The sequence below is a fragment of the Cladosporium halotolerans genome (genome assembly GCF_011745625.1).
Source record: "Cladosporium halotolerans strain TM138-S3 chromosome Unknown Sca34, whole genome shotgun sequence".
Classification (NCBI taxonomy): Eukaryota; Fungi; Ascomycota; class Dothideomycetes; order Cladosporiales; family Cladosporiaceae; genus Cladosporium; species Cladosporium halotolerans.
In genome coordinates this window covers 233,254-251,099 of record NW_027191485.1, presented here as the reverse complement: position 1 = coordinate 251,099, position 17,846 = coordinate 233,254, and the positions used below count along the sequence as shown (strand labels likewise).

Here is a 17,846-nt window from a genome sequence, read left to right as displayed (position 1 = left end):
AACCACTACCAACCACTTACAGATCAAGTCGAACCAGCACCAGCCAGCACCAACCAAACCAGCACCGCACCAATAAGAACCGACCCAACAACATCACTGTGTGTTCGAGGACCGCAGTATGTGGAAACTTACAGAACGCCACCCCAATTGAGACCGAAGATAAACACGGCGAGACCACCGCTGAAGAGGGCAAGTCCAATCCAGTCAAAGTTGAAGAAGAGGTCCCTCGCAAGCTTCTTGCGGTGAAGCATACTGAAGGTGGGTGGGTCTATGAGAGGCCGTGGTCAGTATGGGCGACAATGTCTTGGTACAAGCGGGGATACTTACGGTAAAAGAAGTACCACGAGAAGATACTGGTGACATTGATGGCGATGAGGAAATAGAAGCTGACACATCATTAGCAACGCAGGCTCGCCGCGAGACGCTGAAGGATTACTAACGAGTTGCGCCAAGTACCGGGGTACGTCATGAAGGAGTAGGCCACTCTTGCTGCCAACGGACTCGTGGGGGTTGTCATGAGATAGCAGTAAGAGTTGGCGATGTAACGCCATTTCATCGGAACGATCTCAGACACGACCCAGAAGAACGATTGCTGGAATCCAACGGCGATACCGATGAACACCTGGCTCACGATGAGCGTGTTGACATTTTGCGCAACAGCGCCGATGATGCTGCCGATCAGGCCAATGACAGAGCCGATAATGAAGAACCTGGGACAGTGTTAGTTGAAGGTTCGCAATCACTGCCGTCACCATCGAGATCGCTTACCATCTGCGGCCGAAAATATCAGAAAGCTGCCCGACCATCAAGAACACGATCGCACCAAGCACGATGTTGGCGAGTGAGACCCAAAGGATGTTGGGAGACGGTCCAATGTCTTCATTGATTTGCGTCAAAATGGGTGCAATCAGACCGTAACCTGCAAGTATACGTGAGCAATCTGCGGGCCACACAATGAGTTGCGTTTACGCACCTCCGATGCCGCCCATGAAGGCAACGCCAATGGCAAAAAGCGTTCCGATGTAGTTGACCGAGAGCCAATACTTCTTCTCATACTTGTCGGCATTTCGACCTTTGGCCTCCTCGGCTCGGTCATCATCTACGCGGTGCTGGTGCGTGATCGCTTCAATGCGGTCGGCGTCGGTCGAAGACGCTCTATGCTCAAGATGCGAAGCATCTACTTTGTTGTCATGGTCGGCCATGGTTGAATCGCCAATGCGCCTGTTGGAGATGGAGGTGGAGAGACAAAAGGAAAAATGTTTGAAGTCGGTAGAAAGAGGGGAACTCCTCTGGACAACCCTTTCGATGCAGAAGGAAAAGCAGATCTGCGCGATGATTTAACTGTTGTTGAAGACAAGTCACGTACACCTATGAACGTGACCGGACACCTCCTTTCCGACGAGCTGGATAAGGCTGGGCAAACGTAGGTTTATTGCGACCCTGCCGGCGTCCGCACTCGATGATCTTATGCCCGGTGCGGCATGGCGCAACGACGGCCGATTGCGAGAGACACCGAGTGCTTGGATCGATCGAACAATAGGCAGTGAGATGTTATGCAGCTACGAAGGCGGACCTGAGTCCTGCCCAGAGGTAAGTGTAGCCGCTCCGGGAATTGGATCGCCTCGCTTTCGATAGCTTGATACGATCATCGGTCGAAGATTTCCGTGTGCAAACATGCGCACAAGGGAAGAGGAGTAGCTTTGGCACTACTCACCGACTAAACCGCGACAGTGTGGCAGCAATCCTATTGTCCCTTGTCGACGTCGTGGCTGTTCCCACGTTTCCACATGGCAGCCACTTCGCTTGGCTGCATTGACCGAGCTATCTAATCACGATGTTCTGGACCTCTTTGGCGTTTCCCCTCCTCTAGGCGCCCGTGTCGATGGGAATTACCGGGTGTCTGGGACCATGTTCTGGTCACAGGCTCACTAACGGATCTGCAGCCATTGCGGCAGTGGGGCCCCGGATTGCAGGAACTCTAAACGGACGTCGTCCTGTCACGAATCTAGGTCTGCAACCCATTCTCTGAAACTGGTATGTCGCGTGCAAATCTGGGGTAAAGCAGTGGTACCTCCACCGGGAATAACCATGACCTCTCAGTCGCCAGCCACTGGCATCACTCATCGCCATATTTCTGGTCCAGATCGCCGCACCGCAATGCACGAGAGGGGTAGATTTACGAAAGCTACGGCCATAGCAATCGCTGACTCTCTCGTACAAACGGGAGACTCGATTACGCCATAGTACAGCTAGCAGCTGGGCACGGGAGTTCTCGATTCGGGCAGCTGCGTGTGCGTCTGGAGGATCGAGCTCTCGGGCTGGGCCCGACATCTGGACGGATATATGTAGAAAGCCACATGAGGAGGACCCTGGCGTTGTAGAGCTGGACTACATTTCCGACAAGCTGTTGACTTAGAACTTTTCTATTTCACGGCATTGCGGCAAACGGCATATATCTACGATGGCGGCGAAGACATTTGACTACATTATTGCTGGGTAGGGAAATCAAGCAGGTGAACGATGGCCTTCAGACACTGACCCTGCGCGATAGTGGCGGAACCTGCGGCCCTGTGGTTGCGGGTCGTCTTTCAGAGGATCCAAATGCGACGATCCTTTTGCTCGAAGCAGGCTCTGCGAGCGCAAATGTGGATAACATCCAAATGCCCGGAGCGTACGTATCACTCTGACCTCCAGCAGTTTTCCTCGTACTGACATGCGGAAAGTTGGACAAAGTGCCACTTCGGACCTCTTGATTGGAACATTGTCTCCCCGCCTCAGCCCGGTTTGAAGGGCAAGGAATGTCGACTTCCGCGCGGGCGATTCCTAGGTGGCAGCAGTGGTTCCAATGGCACAATTTGCATTCGCGGTGTCAAGCAAGACTACGATGACTGGGGTTTCCCGGAGTGGAGTGGCGAGGAGATGTTTCGCGCAATGAGGAAGGTACGTTCACGCGTAGCTGGCCAAGGCTTGTGGTTACACATTCTGACATTATTCACTTCAGGCGGAGACATTTCACGCCCAAGATTGGTTCCCTCACGACCCATCTGCTCATGGCACCAACGGCCCACTTAGCATCGAGCCTGCGCCTGTCTACCCGATCGCCGACTGCTTCTTTGAGTCTTTCCAGTCCAAGGGCCTTCCATATAGGCCGGATATGTTCAGCACTGGCGAGACAGCCAACGGCTGTGGCCACGCCATGAGAAGTACATACAAAGGATCCAGGACAACGGCTGCCGATTATGTTACCAAGAGCCAAGAAAGGAAGAACGTCACCATTATGTGCGATATGACCGTCGACAAGGTGGTCCTTGAGCGTGACGCGAACGGAGACCTTCGCGCCACCGGCGTCGAGTTCCTTGATAACAGCGGCAAGAGATACACCGCGTCAGCTTCGAAGGAAGTCTTGCTTGCGGGCGGCACCTACAACTCTCCCTCCATGCTCCTTCGCTCCGGAATTGGCCCTCGCGAGGATCTCGAGAAGCTGGGTATTCCAGTTCAGGTCGACCTTCCTGGTGTCGGCAAGAATTTGCAGGACCACCAGCTCATTTTCACCTATTACGAGGTCAACAAACCGGGTCTTACCGACGACCCTCGTGTCAATCATGATCCGAACGCTTGGGAAAATGGACTCAAAGAGTGGCAAGAGAAGAGGACGGGCTGGCTCGCCACCTTCCCGTTCGGCGCTTTCGGTTTCGCTCGCCTGAACGACCGCCTTGACAAGGAGGTGCCTGAGTGGCGCAACCTCGAGCGTGAGCCTGGCCGTGACCCCATGGGCCTCACTGAATCTCAGCCCAACTGCGAGTTTTTCAATACCGTCTGCTACGGTGGGCCTGGTGAGTACACTGACAATCCGGGCCCCGGCCAGTTCGCTCTCTCGATGTGCGTCTTCCTCTGCGGTCAGCGCTCTCGTGGCTACGTAACCATCAAGAGCAAGGATCCCTTCGAGCCTCCATTCGCCGACCCACGCTACCTCTCCGACAAGCGCGATTTGCTCATGCTGTCCGAGGGCGTGCGCTTCGGCAACGAAGTCGTGATGGAGGGTCTCGGCACCAAAGACGTCATATCCGGCGCCTGGCCGCCTGGTGCGACGCACCACAAGAACAAGACCAACGCGGATTGGCACGACCACGTGCAGAAGTACGCTTCGACCTCATACCACCCTGGCGGAACCTGCAAGCTCGGACAGGACGATGACCCTATGGCCGTCGTCGACAAGTACCTCAATGTTCGTGGCGTCAAGGGCCTACGCGTCGTCGACTGCAGTATTATGCCGCTGCTCATGAGCGGTCACACTCAAATGCCTGCTTATGGTATTGCTGAGAAGGCGGCTGAGTTCATCATTGCTCAGAACAAGCACTCTGCTGGCAGCATGAACGCCCGTCTGTAATTGGTTGATTGGTAGTTGACGAAGGAGTTGGTTCATCAAGTTATCATGTTCACTTATATTCCGTCAATATTAGCCGAATCCACAAGAATTATGATTACTTTATATTACGATTTCACACAATCTCAATGATACCTCTAAGTGATCTCAGTCGTGCTAACTTGCTTGGACCGCCGTCTCACAAAATTGTCCAACATTCAGGTTTGAGTGAGGGGAATGTGGCTTCCTTGTCGGATGCCGAGGTAGTCACGATTGACATCGCTGATAGGGAGATTCCGATACTGAAGTGTTCTGATATGTACACTCATTACGTGGGTATATCTACGACATGCCGCATCACAGCTTAGGCTTAGCCTGGTCAGGTGGTATCATGTCCAGCCAAGAGAAGTCCTGTTCACAGTCAGCAATTTGTACGTCAAACTACGTCTTGAGCGAAAGCAACATACCATGGGGAGGTCGCTATTCGAGTTGATAATCACATTCACGACCACGGGTACCCTCGCCTTGAAGCCCGCTTCCGTCGCTTTCTTCAGCTCCTCGGGCGTGCGGGCTTCGATTCCGATACCACCCGCCATCTCAGCGATCTTGTGGTAGTTTGTCTGATAGCCGAGTGACCACGCAGTAAGACCATTGCCAGTGGTCGTCGTGCCGGCGATAGTGTTCTCTCGCCTCGAACGGTAAGTCTCAGCGGAATCGGTGTCGCCACGGTACAAGCCGTTGTTGTTCATGACGAAGATCAGCACGTCCATATTGAAGCGCGCCATCGTCTCAACTTCCATGCCTGAGAAGCCGAAAGCGCTGTCGCCTTCGATGCACACGATCTTCTTTTTGCTGTGTGTGCCAGCGGATCCTTCTGGTTGAGGAAAGTTGTATGCGGCATACGCGGCGACCGCATAGCCGAGACCGACGCCCATCGTGGCATATGTACCGGCATCCAGACGTATTCTGGGGTGTTCCATAGTGAAGATCGAGCGGGAGATATCCATTGCGTTCGCACCTTCGGACACGTAGACGATGTCGCCGTCCGAAGGGCTCGAAAGACCATCCAGTGTCTTTTTGATGATGTCAAAGGCTTGTTCGAACATCATGGGTGACTTCACGACGGCTGCCTTTTTGGCTGCCTTTTGAGTGTTCTTGGACTGAGCGACTTGAAGGTTGCGCAGGAATTGGGTTTTCTCGCCTTGCCATTGCCAATTGCCTAGATGGGACAAAAGCTGCTCGACGGTAGCTCCAACATCACCCAGAAGACTCAATGTGGGGTCTCCACCGTTCTTGCCCAGCTCTTCAGCGGATATGTCTACTTGAATGATCTTTGCTTTGGCGTTCCATTTGGGTGGAAGGCCGAATGATAAAATCCAATTCAGCTTGGCTCCCAGGACGAGAACGACGTCAGCTTCTTTCAAAGCTGTGGATCGGGCGGCGGAGTAATTGTATGGGCTGGAGTCGGCGACGATTCCCTTGCCCATTGGTGTAGGTACGAAAGGAATATGTGTGCTAATGCTCCCGTTAGAAATGTACTTTGTCCACACTAGTCCGGGTGAGACTTACCGCTCGATGAGTGCCCTGATCGGACCCTCAGCCCTCGCGTATGCCGCTCCCTTGCCCAATACAACAAGGGGGGATCTAGCCAGTCTGATTGTGTTTGCGACATCGATCAATTTGCGTTCCGGCGGTACCGATATTGGAGCTTCAGTCAAGCGTAACAGCTTCGGCTTGCCAATGTCGTATGACCCCAGGATCAAGTTTGCGGGCAGGTCAACATATGCCGGCCCGGGTCGGCCGAAGTATGCAGCACGGTATGCATCCTTGATAAATTTGGGGATCATGTCTGCCGACGGAGGTCGGACGGCCAGTTTCGCATGTGGTGTCAGGAGTGAGATGGCGTCGACGTCTTGGAAAGCGTCCTTGCCGGCATTGTGTGTCTCGGTGGCGCCGCTCAACACCAAGAGTGGCCATGAATTGGCTGCGGCATGAGGGATCTTTTAAACGTCATTACTGATACACCCGTAAAGAAAGCTTGTCAGGATCCAACATACACCAGCCATTACATGGAAGACGCCCGGTCCACCCACAGAAATGCAGACGCCTGGCTTTCCAGTGAGATAGCCATATGCCGTCGCGGCGTAGGCAGCTGCCTGTTCATTGCGAAAGCTGATGAATCGAATGCCGAGATTCAGACCTTGCTGTCCAATATCGGTGACAGGGAGTCCAGGCACGCCAAAGATGACCTGAACACCGAGGTCGTGCAGCGCCTGAGCAATGATTTGGGCACCGGTAGGCATGATGAAGATGGCGCAATACTGTGGACAGCGAACGACTGTGTGAAGCGCTCACAACGAGGCGAGTGTTAGTGTACTACAGGCGACTTTTCCCTCAGCTTGCACCGAGGTGAGCTTTCGCTGTGCCGGTCTCGGACTGGCGTCGAAACTTGGGAATAACTAGCTCTGAACGTGCTGTCGGGCCAGTTCATCCTCGTGGCGAACGTAAGTGGCGTTCGGTCAGAGGGAGTGGCCATGCAGAGCCATGGGCTCGGTAAACGATGGTTATCCCCGACGATCTGCGGAGGGACAGAGGTAAGTTGTAACCCTCATGGGGGAAATATGCTTTCAACCCCGCATGAACCCTTCTGACAGGTATGGAAACGATAGCCGCTTCAACGGCAGGGACCCGCGATCTGAGCTTGTAGACATGTTGGGCAAGGGGCGTTCGACCACATTGTTCCCGGCGGTGTGGCTTTGTTGGCGTGTACATGTCAAGACGGATCGGGAAACAAGTGTATATCGCAGATTTCGTCTGTTGCGCTTATCTAGAGCAGACTCTTGAGCAGTTTCCTCAAGTCTGGCTTCGAGACCTTGCCGCTCGCTGTCTTTGGCCATTCATTGGGGACTTTCCCGCCCTTATCACCAAGCCACCAGAGGTATCGTGGCGCTTTGAATCTCGCCAATTTTTCCCTCACGAAGGCCCGCAGCTCGTCGTCGCTGGGACGAGAACTGCCTTCCTTTAGCTCGAGGAAAGCGCCGAGCTCTTCACCGTATCGATCGTCAGGCACGCCAATGATCTGGGCCTGTATGATTGCTTCGTGCTCGATCAAGCGGTCTTCGATCTCCATGGGCGAAATGTTTTCACCGCCACGGATCACCAAGTCCTTGATGCGGCCGGAGATGATGAAGTAGCCCTCTGCATCGAAAAATCCCTCGTCACCGGTGTGCATCCATGTTCTCAGACCGCCGTCGTCGAGCGCGCCGACGCCGCCGGGCAGCAAATCCTCTTCGTGTTTTCGCAATGCTTCATCTGTCTTCTTCTTATGGTGAAGGTATTCAGACATCTGTCCGTATCCACTGACGACGAATTCTCCCTTCTCGCCCCAAGGCACGACCTTCCCGGTATTGGGCTGTACAACCTTCGCGACAAAATTGGGGAAGAGCCTGCCTGCGGTAGTGGTGCGTTTCTCGAAAGTGTCCGTCTCGTGCATCATAGTTGCGAACGAGCTGAGCTCAGTCATGCCCCAGCAAGTGTATAGTCGAGGTAACGGAAAAGCAGAAGTGATGCGCTTGAGCAGCTCGGGCGGCATGGCAGCTCCTGCTATAATGCCAAATTTGATGGTCGAGCGATCGGTATCCTTGAACGTCTTGTCCGCCATTTCGGTGATGAACATGGTCGGGACGCCGTATATGGCAGTGCACTTGTACCTTTGAATGCACTCCAATGTCTTCTTCACGTTGAATATCTCGTGCGGCAAGACGAGCGCAGATCCTGCGACGGTGCTACTGCTGATGCCCACGATCATGCCAAAAGAGTGGAAGAGGGGTACAGGGAGACAGATCTTGTCATCGGCTGTCATTCTTGTTTGCTGCCAGATGTTCCGCCCACAGTTCATGATGTTGTAGTGCGAAAGTGCGACAGGTTTCGGAAGGCCGGTGCTGCCAGAGGTGAATTGGACGTTGACCATGTCGTGCGGTGAGACTTTGACCTTTGGTAATGCGGCCTTGTCGAGCGGCGAGTATGGTCTCAAGTAGTCCTCGTAATGAATGTGTCGCGCGAGTGGAGCGGTGAGTTTGTATTTGCCTTCGAGGTCGTCCATAATCACAAATTTGACAATCGAGGGGACCTGGTCGGCGATCTTGGGTAGGACTTTCGTGTTGTCGTAGAACGTGAAGCCAGGCGATGCCACCATGACCTTGGGAGCTATTGCGCTGTTAGCCATTGTTCTAGCTGTCGCATTCGCAAAGAGGTTCCTACTCACAGACGACCTTCAACAGAGCCAGCATCTCTGATTCTGCGTAGGCATAATTGAGCATCACCAGCGCCGCCCCGAGCCTGGCGCATGCGAAAAAGGTCTCGAAGTATTCCGCCCTGCTTCCCAGCGAAATAGCGACCAAGCTACCCTTGCCAACGCCATCTTTCGCCAGCGCGCTTGCCATCTTGATACTTCTGTCGCTCAGCTGCCGCCATGAGAGCGTCAGACCTTGCGGGTGGGAGATCACTGCAGGTCGGTCTCCGCGAACTTCGACATGATAATCCAGTAGGTCGCCGAATGGCATCTGCAACGGCACAGGTGTAGTCGGCCCGTACAAAATGGACGGCGGACGGTCGTCCTCGCTCTTCACCATTTCGGAGGCCATGGTCGTTCTCGCTCTGGGTTATTGTCGAAATGCTTCACGGGTGGTATTCCTTCGAGCAGGTGATCGTTAGGGGTTTCCGAGTAGGAGCAGCTTTCTGCTATGGAATGGCGTGTTCGACCAGCGAGCCTCACACAATCCGTGGTGGTCGACTATCTGATGGCCATATCGGCTGAGACTGTGGACTGCACCGGGTGTGGGATGCTTTCGATCCGGACGTCCATTCAACCCCGCTGTCTATGCTCGCAAACCGTATCGAGGCATTCGCAAGCGAGCCAAATATTGGTGGCACGCGCAGATCAACACGACGACGTTCTGGATGTTTGACGACGTCACGATAGGGTTTGTACCCCGTGGAGTCGCGGAAATAACTCTAAATTATAGCTGGAGCTGCGACAGGGACCATCTTGCGGGGTGGTAAGCGGGGTTGGGGTTATCAAAGGGCCGGACTCCGGTGTGTGTTTGAATGGCGTTGACAAGCTCCCGGAAGATGATCGTCACAGATCGGCATTCGGGTGCAAGACGCGTGATTTTGAGCAATTGGTGCTTCGTACGCGATTTCCGGGTCCAGAAGAATTCCGTCGAAAAACGAGGTCGATCGACCAGCGTTCCCCTTCGAAGAAATCTGAGCAAGTCATTGTATGGGAGCACTCGGCGATTGTAGTTCTATTATGTCTACCAACAAAGCAGCGGCGCACATAGCCGGCGTCGGAATCTCGTTGTCGGAGACAGAATCGAATGCGAGCATTGAGAGCCTTGCCGTTTCAGCAGGCACCAAAGCACTCTTGGACGCCGGTATCACTTACGCGAAAATCGACCTGAGCATAGCGACATTTAGTGAACCTGAGTTGCGCGTTCCAAAGAGCTGTTTCCGAACGTTTGGCAATCAGAAAGCTGCTGTTACGGAAGTTGAGAACCACGCGGCGCTGTTCACGGCAGCATCATGCGTGCGTTCTCAGCAGGCAGAATGCGTGTTGCTAGTTGGGATTGATTTGGTGAGATGGTTTACATCACCTGTTGTCAGGACCACAAACTGACCTGCCAAACAGAAGGCTTCAGATCGTGCCAGAAGTACCAAGCTGGTAAGTTGAGCAGGTCCCACTGGGGAGAGATTATTCGAAATCGAGAGAGTCTAACAAGCTCCAGCCAGCCGTAGTCGCCATGGTCATTGTTTCTGACCTCTTCCTGACCGCTCACGCCTACTTGAAGGATTCTGCGGCTCGTATACGGGCTTGCGCTCTCGCGATGTCGAAGGACGCAAGAGCCCCGGTTCAGGCTGCTCTTAGACAGGCAGGAATAGAGGCCAAAGACTTGCAGATAGTCGAGATCCAAGGGCAACTTTCGGCACCAAGCGCGAGGCGTGAGCTCCTTGCGAACAAGGAATTTGAGTATTCGGCCAAGCAGTCGCCGACTACCTTGGAGCCGCTCAAAGACCTCGGCGCATTGGGCATGGCTGGGCTTTGTGGATTTGGTGAGCGCTCCGAGTCCTTGTACAGAGAGCCATCAGGCTGACAATGTCCAATAGTTTGGCGACTGCGAGGATGGACGAAAGAGCCACACGCTCGCTTGCAGAATGCCTTGCAGTACACTCAAGGCCCAGATGGATCAGCCACCGTGGTCATCCTCTGTCGCTCAGAGGGTCAGGCAGCCCCAAGCCACGAAGAAGTGAGACACCTGCGCGATGGCAGAGAGCGGCTTGGATATAACCCAGCGGAAGAGACGCGTGGAATCAGCCTCGAAGATCTCGAAGGCGTGAGGTCACGTGAGGGAGACCGCATGTTGCCAGAGCATTTGGGGCAGTCGAAGCAATTCAGTCTGTTGCCTAGGGGTGGAGATCGCGCGGCATTGGCGAGGCTATAGGGCGATGTAGGAATTAGACAATCTGATACACTCCCGGGACGGACTCCTAGTGTTTGCATCATCGTACGCGTAAAGGGGCGGACCCGGGGCCGCGGTGGTGGAATTGGAACGGCCCGTCGATTTCAAACAACCCGCAGCGACCTCACCGGATCTTGTGTAGACTTCATGATACACTCAGAACATCAATAGTTCACTCACCTTCAGTCCTTCTCCACCACGCGGGACGATGCGGCTGAGGCTGCAGGTTTTCGTACTCGCTTCCGCAATATGCGTGTTCCTCGGGGTATACTCGCTTCTCATTCGGCGCTCCCACCACGCCACCGAAATCCTTCGACTTGAGCATGAGTACCTGGACTGGGATTTTGTTGATACGCCTGAGGAAATCACTTGCCAACAAGGCGGTAATAATACGAACAAGTGGTCACAAATACCTTTTGTGGTACACTTTGTTCTTATCGCGGAACATGACAGAGGGGCCGAGCTGGAATTCTACCAGTATCTTGCGATCAAAGCCGCTTTGCTACGAATACAACCCGAGCGTATCAAGGTGCATACGTATGCGTTGAATGAGGAGAACGAATGGTGGCAACTCATCCAGCACCGGGTAGAGCTTGTCATTCACACTCGACGTGAAACGCTCATCACCACCGATGGTGTCATCCACAAGCTTCGGCTACCTCACCAGACGGACATTCTACGCCTTGAGGTCCTGCACTCGAGAGGCGGGATTTACCTTGACACGGACGTCTACGCCCTGCAGTCTTTCTCTCCCCTGCTCACCTCATCTCGGGATGTTCTCATGGGATACGAAGGCGGCAGCCGCAGCGGTCTTGGCAATGCCGTGATCGTGGCGCGGCCTGCGAGTACTTTCATTTCCAGATGGCTCGAGGCATACCGGAAGAGCTTCGACGACAGGCCGCAAATGTGGAACCATCATTCCGTCATGGTGCCCGCCCAGCTGGCTCACGAGTTCCCGGACACCATCTGTACGCTGTCGCCTGCGGCGTTTTTCTGGCCCACATGGAGTAGAGAGCACATAGAGTCGATGCACCGGCCTCTGTCCGTTGACGCGTCAGAGTTGACTGAGATTAAGAGTAACATATCCCAGTGGCAGGGCGCCATGTTTCCAAATCAGCTCGCCTACCACGCCTGGGGAAATCTCGCTCGCGAAAGATACCTAAGACAATTGACTCCGGATACACTCCTCAACGTCGAGACGAAGTTCAATATCTTGCTGCGGGAAATCTATGAGACCAGCGTGTGAATGCCGATGCGCTCAGTACTGGAACCGGAAATCCAGCCTCTTGTTGCCGTCCTTTTCCCTTGCCTCCTGATCCGCTTGGTAGGCGACCTTGTCCACGCTGCTCATGGCTTCCCAGGCCTTCGCTTTCCGCCTGTTAAGCCAGCGCAGGTACTCCCTCTGCGCGACAAAAGTCGCCAGCGACAGCGCACAGATCGAGATGAGGATTTTGTTGCCGCGGTAGTAATAGGGCTGATCGTCTTTGCGGTAGAGCTCTGAAAACATTGTCAGCAATCATTGGCCATTATGAAAAGATATGGCATATCAGATTGTAGTTAGGACACCGTGTCTATTCAAGGTGGCCCACGCCTGTCTTGACCCTTCTGGGCATCTCAGAGCTCAGAAGGCAAAATGGCGTGCTATCATCGCTTTTATGCCACTGAGAAGCGGATTCTGCCCCGAGAGAGTCACAACCACCAACTTTCGGGAAAGCTGCGTCAGGCGCGATGGAGAAAGAAATTTTGATGAGATGGAACTTACGAGACGAGATCACTGAGCCCACTTGAACGATCACGTTGTACGTCGCGGCGGTTATGGCGCGTTTCTTAACGTCGAAGCTATTCTCGCTGATCCAGGCGGAGACGATGGGGTGGAAATACGGGTCTGCGTTCAATTCGTTAGCTACAAGAACACTCTCAAGAAGGGAGCTTCACTCACATCCTGAGATCATTGTCGTGATGGTGAAGCGGCCCCATTCATGTCCTCCCTCCGGAAGCTTGAGCAGCGCAATAAGAAGCGGCAGACACCAGAACTCGCCAATAATGCAGTGGAATGTCCGCTCCATGAAGTAGTTGCTGCTGAACGCTAGGGCCAGCATGAGGATGATCTGCAGCACGGCCGAGGGGATCGACAGCATATTACTGTCGAAAGTGCTGAAGCCGATTCGCTTGAGCGTGAGCGACAAATACGCTTGCACTGGCGAAGCCGGGATGTATGCCACCAGACCGACGAAATACAGGCCCCACATGGAGGGGTCTTTCCAAGTGTTTATAACGTCCCGGAATGTAGCCGGCTCTTTCAAGGCAGTGATGCCCTTCGCAGGGTCGTCTCGCAGGATGCGGTTGACCATGATCACTTCTTCGTCCTCGTTGTACCAGGACCTCCGCCAGAGCACGCCCTTCGTGCGTGTCGGGCTATACGGCAGGTAGATGTAGCTGATGGCGCCAATGAGGAAAGTCAAGAGACCCTCGAGCTAAGAGATATTAGCCAACGACATAGGGCACTGCGCCTGTATCACTTACAAGGAACAACCAGAACCATCCCGGTCTTCCGGCAATGCCCCGCATCTCAAGGATACCGGCAGCAAGCAGCGAAGAGATGACGCGGGCAATGTTCAGAGTCGACCAAAATGCAGCCAACCGGACCGACAGCTCTTTCGATGTGTAGAAGTAGGTGGCAAACAAGATGGTACCCGGTATGAAGCCGCCCTCGCATGCTCCGATCAGGGCGCGGGTGATATAAAAGCCAGTACGTCCAGTCATGAAGGCTTGCGCCCAAGAGACCGTGGACCACATCACCATGAGCAAGGGGAGAACTTGCTTGAAACCGAACCGCTTTATCAATAATTGTACGGGGAACTCAGCGCTGAGGAAGGCCAAAAGTTGGATTGTAGTGCCATTGTTATAGTCGTTGGTGTCCAAGGCGAGGTCGTCAAGGAGGTTGTCAGTGAGCGCGTTGCTAAGATTCCCGCGGTCCAGCTGCAAACCAAAGAACATGAGGCAAAGCCACGTCATCAAACGGATGTCAGTCTTGAGGACGACGCGTGCCTCTTCCTTCGGAGTCCATGTTGCCTCGGGATCCCAGCGGTGAGCGCCTTCGTATGACTCGTGGGGCTTGAGCGGGATGTGATCGCGGCCGACCTCACCAGCAATGTCTTTGTCAATACTCGTGGTCCGCACGAGCTCGGCTTTTGGTGCCGGAGCGGGTGCATCCATGATGAAGAACGTCGAATCCGTGGCCAGTCAAAGACGCAAGCTCTCCGTGGAGAAATCCAATTTCGAGGGTCGGGAGGCGATGGTAGCACGCTATAAGCGAGCGTCAATCCAGAAGCTCGCAGGATCAAGCTCTCAGAGGGAATCCTATCTCAATGTTCAGGGGCGATGGTAGCACGTTATTAAGTGGCCGCCTTCCCGCGACTTGTGGGATGCAAACTCTCAGTGGAAAACCCAGTCCTTGAATGTCCAGAGACGATGGTAGCACGCCACCAAGCTTCCTGGGTATCGAGATTCGTAGGATGCAAGTTCTCAGTGGAATCTCCAGTCTTGAAGATTTAGAGGCGATGGTAGCACGCTACTAAATTTCCAAGATACCGAGAGCTGAGAAGCAGTAGGAGGGCGTTCACTCCGAAATTGGCACCGGGATTGGCTGCTATTACCCTAGCAAAGCGCCCAGCGTGCCTACAGAGTTCCAGATCGGCGGTGGACTGTTTGTCATCCGAGAAGAAAAGTGAGTCCGACAGAGGCAAAATAGCGCTGATCCGCTGCCGTCCTTATATTACTTCACAAACATCTTTCGTCCCGCTTCCAGGCCGTGCCTGAACAATTTGCCAGCTCGGCCTCGGTTCGTGGTTGATATTGTCCGCCAACCACTCAAGCATCCCGTGACTGATCTCATCCGGGCGAATTATTGCGAATACTCGCTTGCTGCGTGGCTAATCCACGTAGCGTGGATGTCGTGATGGCTATCCTTCGGCATTGACCCCACATTCGGGTGGGGCCCGATGGGACGTGGCTGTCTAGCCAAGGAGCAACCACCGAGCGACCCCTCACGACCATTGTAACAGAGGATCAGAGTTCTCGCTACCTGATGCAAAGTCGTGGTCTGTTACACGTGGTGATAGTAATGACTCGCAAATGTAACCCGAGGCCCAACGTGGCTTGGGCCGCGTGGCTGCGAAATCGCTGCTGTCAGCCGAAGAGTATTCCTCTTTCTCCTAGACACGTACGCGGCGATCATTTCAAAATATTGTTGGAGACTCGCAGCACAAATCATGCCTGTTCCAACTACTGTCAGCGAGGGTCCTGTCGGGGTCGACTTTGAAGTCGCCCGCACGAAGCTTGACAAGCCACTGGCGTACTCTGGCTTGCTAGACTGCTACACCCAAAGCGACCTGACGCCTGTCATCGGCACCGAATTTGAGGGCCTTCAGATTGCCGACATTTTAGCATCAAACAATGAAAGCCTTATCCGCGATTTGGCCATCACCATCTCACAGCGTGGCGTTGTGTTCCTCCGCGACCAAGATGTGACTCCCGTGCAGATGCGCGAGTTGATGGAGAAGATTACCAAGCAAGCCGGCTCTGTACGATATCCGGCCATCGTCTAGAAAGATACCCTGCTGACATGTTGGATACTAGCCGGACTCATCCACCCTCCACGTGCATCCTCTCACGGAGGAAGGCAGCGAACTGGGCGACCAGATCAGCGTGATCAGTTCCGAGAAGCAAAAGAAGGGCGGCGGACTTACACACCAACTCAGCGATACAAGCCGATATGCCAGCGTGGGATGGCACTCCGACATCACGTTCGAGAACGTGACCTCGGACTATGCGATGCTGAAGATTCACACTCTTCCCAAGACCGGTGGTGATACTGTAAGTCAGGCTGGGAAACCGTATAAAAATATGGGTTGCTGTTGCTGATATATCTCGAACGCAGCTCTGGGCATCTGGCTATGAAGTCTACGACCGTCTGTCGCCGTCGATGGCCGCTTACCTGGAGACTCTCAGCGCCAGACACGATGCGAAGTTCTTCCACGAAGAAGCGGAGAGACTTGGTAACCCTCTACGAACCACACCTAGAGGATCACCATTGAACCACGGCTCTGCTCTCGAAGCTGTCCATCCTGTAATTCGCACCAACCGTGAGTATAGCAGCATCCACTACAGTGGAGATAGTACTGACATCTACGTGTAGCCGTGACGGGCTGGAAGAGCGTCTTCGTCAACAAGGGCTTCACGCGTCGTATTCTTGGCGTCACGAAAGACGAATCAGACTTGCTGCTGCAATATCTCTTCAACGTGAGTAGAAATAGGCTCCTCCCACAACTAGGACCCGGCTGACAAAAAGCAGCTTTTGACCCAAAACCACGACGCGCAAGTCCGCTTCAAGTGGCGGAAGAACGATCTGGCCATCTGGGACAACCGTTCCACCGGCCACTGTGCGACGTATGACTATGGGGCGGCGAGAGCGGGTGATCGCGTGTGTTCACTGGGAGAGAAGCCTTACTTTGACCCCAGGTCGAGGTCGAGGAGAGAGGCATTGGCGGATGAGGCTTGAGTTAATGACTCACATAAACGTTAGGCGACATTAGATCTCGTCAATCGAACAGCCACGAGATTTTTCTCCAGTGACATGCCCAAATTTCCAGACTAAGCAAATGCCTGGAAGGTCGAAGCGCGGGGCGTGCGTGTCCCGATGTCTCCACGTGGGTGTGGCTGTGGGGCAAGACGCTAAAATGCGAAAGACTCCACGGTGGACTGACTGGGACATCGCCTTTTGTTGAGCGACGTGGGAACAATAGTCAAGTGCCCGGCCAGACCTTTCACATATGACATCCTCATACGGCCGTTAGTCAGGACCTGTGTGAACACAATATAAACCTCGCTGCCCCCCTGAACCCTCTCTAATATCCCTCACCTCCATCCCATACAACCACCCACCATGTCCGCCACCACCTCTCTCACCCTGGACTCCAAATTCCCTCTGCCCTCCGGGCAGGGCAGCATCCCCCTACTCGGCCTCGGCGTCATGTCCTCCAACTGCGAGGCCTCCGTCATCGCCGCCCTCTCCGCCGGCTACCGCCACATCGACACCGCGCAGATCTACTTCAACGAGCGCGAGACCGGGTCGGCCGTGGCCAAGTTCCTGGCGCAGCACCCCGAAGTCTCGCGCGAGGACATCTTCGTGACCTCCAAGCTGTGGGAAACTGACTTCTCGCGCCCGGACATGCCCGCCGACTTCGAGGCGATGTGCACCAAAGGCCCTTGGCCCTTGAACTCGCGCGAAGCAGGGCACACCACGTTCTCCGCGGCGGGCGCCCTCGCAGGCCTCGAGCGCAGTCTCGCGACCTCAGGACTGGAGTACTTCGACCTCTACCTGCTGCACAACCCGCGCCCGGGCCCCGAGGCGCGCCTAGGCGCATGGCTGGGTCTGCAGCAGGCGCAGAAAGCCGGCAAAGTGCGCGCGATCGGCGTCAGCAACTGGGCGCCAAAGCACTTCGACATGCTGGCCGCGAGCCCGGGCGTCGACACAATGCCCGCGGTGAACCAGATCGAGGTGCATCCGTGGAACCAGCAGCGGGCGATCCGGGCGTACTGCCGCGAGAAGGGGATCGTGGTGGTGGCGTACTCGCCGCTGACGCAGGGGAAGCGGTTGGGCGACGAGACGATCGCGCGGATCGCGGAGAAAGTGGGCAAGACGCCGGCGCAGGTTGTGCTGCGGTGGTGTTTGCAGATGGGCGTGAGCATCATTCCGAAGACGGATCGGGAGGCGCGGTTGAAGGAGAACATGGGGATTTTCGGCTGGGAGCTTGATGCGGAGGATTTGGCTGCTATCGAGAAGTTGGATGAGGGTCAGGAGGGCAATTTGGGCGAGTGGGATCCTTTTGCTTGGGAGTAAACGGGTGGTCGAAAAAGCATCGCGATGTCGCAAAGATTTATAATCAAGGACCTCACCCTTGAGC

At 54.6% G+C, this 17,846-nt stretch overlaps 9 protein-coding genes across 9 annotated transcripts; 5 read left to right on the top strand and 4 right to left on the bottom strand.

Moving 5' to 3' along the window:
- Nucleotides 1-4,387, top strand: WHR41_07730 (uncharacterized protein; the record flags this gene model as incomplete). The annotated part of the gene is made up of 5 exons (XM_069376334.1): nt 1-258; nt 402-2,496; nt 2,552-2,671; nt 2,724-2,940; nt 3,002-4,387. Exons 2-5 carry the CDS (start codon nt 2,462-2,464, stop codon nt 4,385-4,387), a joined length of 1,758 nt encoding a protein of 585 aa, XP_069226691.1. The 5' UTR covers nt 1-258; nt 402-2,461.
- Nucleotides 129-1,202, bottom strand: WHR41_07731 (uncharacterized protein; the record flags this gene model as incomplete). The annotated part of the gene is made up of 5 exons (XM_069376335.1): nt 129-268; nt 328-386; nt 441-710; nt 769-919; nt 974-1,202. The coding sequence occupies 5 exons, from the start codon at nt 1,200-1,202 to the stop codon at nt 129-131; spliced, it is 849 nt and encodes a 282-aa protein (XP_069226690.1).
- Nucleotides 4,388-4,636: 249 nt separating the features above from the next.
- On the bottom strand, nt 4,637-6,666 carry WHR41_07729 (uncharacterized protein; the record flags this gene model as incomplete). Its single annotated transcript, XM_069376333.1, has 4 exons — nt 4,637-4,774; nt 4,831-5,878; nt 5,933-6,363; nt 6,421-6,666. The coding sequence occupies 4 exons, from the start codon at nt 6,664-6,666 to the stop codon at nt 4,721-4,723; spliced, it is 1,779 nt and encodes a 592-aa protein (XP_069226632.1). The 3' UTR covers nt 4,637-4,720.
- A 524-nt stretch (nt 6,667-7,190) lies between these two features.
- Nucleotides 7,191-9,358, bottom strand: WHR41_07728 (uncharacterized protein; the record flags this gene model as incomplete). Its single annotated transcript, XM_069376332.1, has 2 exons — nt 8,628-9,358; nt 7,191-8,569 (listed from the first exon to the last, which is right to left on the bottom strand). Exons 1-2 carry the CDS (start codon nt 9,004-9,006, stop codon nt 7,191-7,193), a joined length of 1,758 nt encoding a protein of 585 aa, XP_069226631.1. The 5' UTR covers nt 9,007-9,358.
- A 316-nt stretch (nt 9,359-9,674) lies between these two features.
- Nucleotides 9,675-10,863, top strand: WHR41_07727 (uncharacterized protein; the record flags this gene model as incomplete). Its single annotated transcript, XM_069376331.1, has 4 exons — nt 9,675-9,998; nt 10,053-10,085; nt 10,150-10,474; nt 10,529-10,863. 4 exons carry the CDS (start codon nt 9,675-9,677, stop codon nt 10,861-10,863), a joined length of 1,017 nt encoding a protein of 338 aa, XP_069226634.1.
- Nucleotides 10,864-11,089: 226 nt separating this feature from the next.
- On the top strand, nt 11,090-12,127 carry WHR41_07726 (uncharacterized protein; the record flags this gene model as incomplete). The annotated part of the gene is made up of 1 exon (XM_069376330.1): nt 11,090-12,127. The coding sequence occupies one exon, from the start codon at nt 11,090-11,092 to the stop codon at nt 12,125-12,127; it is 1,038 nt and encodes a 345-aa protein (XP_069226633.1).
- WHR41_07725 (uncharacterized protein) lies at nt 11,908-14,097 on the bottom strand (the record flags this gene model as incomplete). Its single annotated transcript, XM_069376329.1, has 4 exons — nt 11,908-12,378; nt 12,644-12,766; nt 12,821-13,355; nt 13,405-14,097. 4 exons carry the CDS (start codon nt 14,095-14,097, stop codon nt 12,140-12,142), a joined length of 1,590 nt encoding a protein of 529 aa, XP_069226636.1. The 3' UTR covers nt 11,908-12,139.
- A 633-nt stretch (nt 14,098-14,730) lies between these two features.
- On the top strand, nt 14,731-16,511 carry WHR41_07724 (uncharacterized protein). Its single transcript, XM_069376328.1, has 5 exons — nt 14,731-15,464; nt 15,520-15,756; nt 15,821-16,025; nt 16,079-16,182; nt 16,235-16,511. The coding sequence occupies exons 1-5, from the start codon at nt 15,153-15,155 to the stop codon at nt 16,439-16,441; spliced, it is 1,065 nt and encodes a 354-aa protein (XP_069226635.1). The 5' UTR covers nt 14,731-15,152; the 3' UTR covers nt 16,442-16,511.
- Nucleotides 16,512-16,825: 314 nt separating this feature from the next.
- Nucleotides 16,826-17,782, top strand: WHR41_07723 (uncharacterized protein; the record flags this gene model as incomplete). The annotated part of the gene is made up of 1 exon (XM_069376327.1): nt 16,826-17,782. One exon carries the CDS (start codon nt 16,826-16,828, stop codon nt 17,780-17,782), a length of 957 nt encoding a protein of 318 aa, XP_069226638.1.
- Between the last annotated feature and the right edge of the window lie 64 nt (nt 17,783-17,846).

What these genes read in the sequence shown, in the direction of transcription:
- WHR41_07724 (XM_069376328.1), top strand. Translation starts at nt 15,153, where the DNA reads ATGCCTGTTCCAACTACTGTCAGCGAGGGTCCTGTCGGGGTCGACTTT. An exon ending in TCCTGTAATTCGCACCAACC is followed by an intron (nt 16,026 to 16,078) that starts GTGAGTATAGCA and finishes ATCTACGTGTAG; the next exon opens with CCGTGACGGGCTGGAAGAGC. An exon ending in TGCTGCAATATCTCTTCAAC is followed by an intron (nt 16,183 to 16,234) that starts GTGAGTAGAAAT and finishes GACAAAAAGCAG; the next exon opens with CTTTTGACCCAAAACCACGA.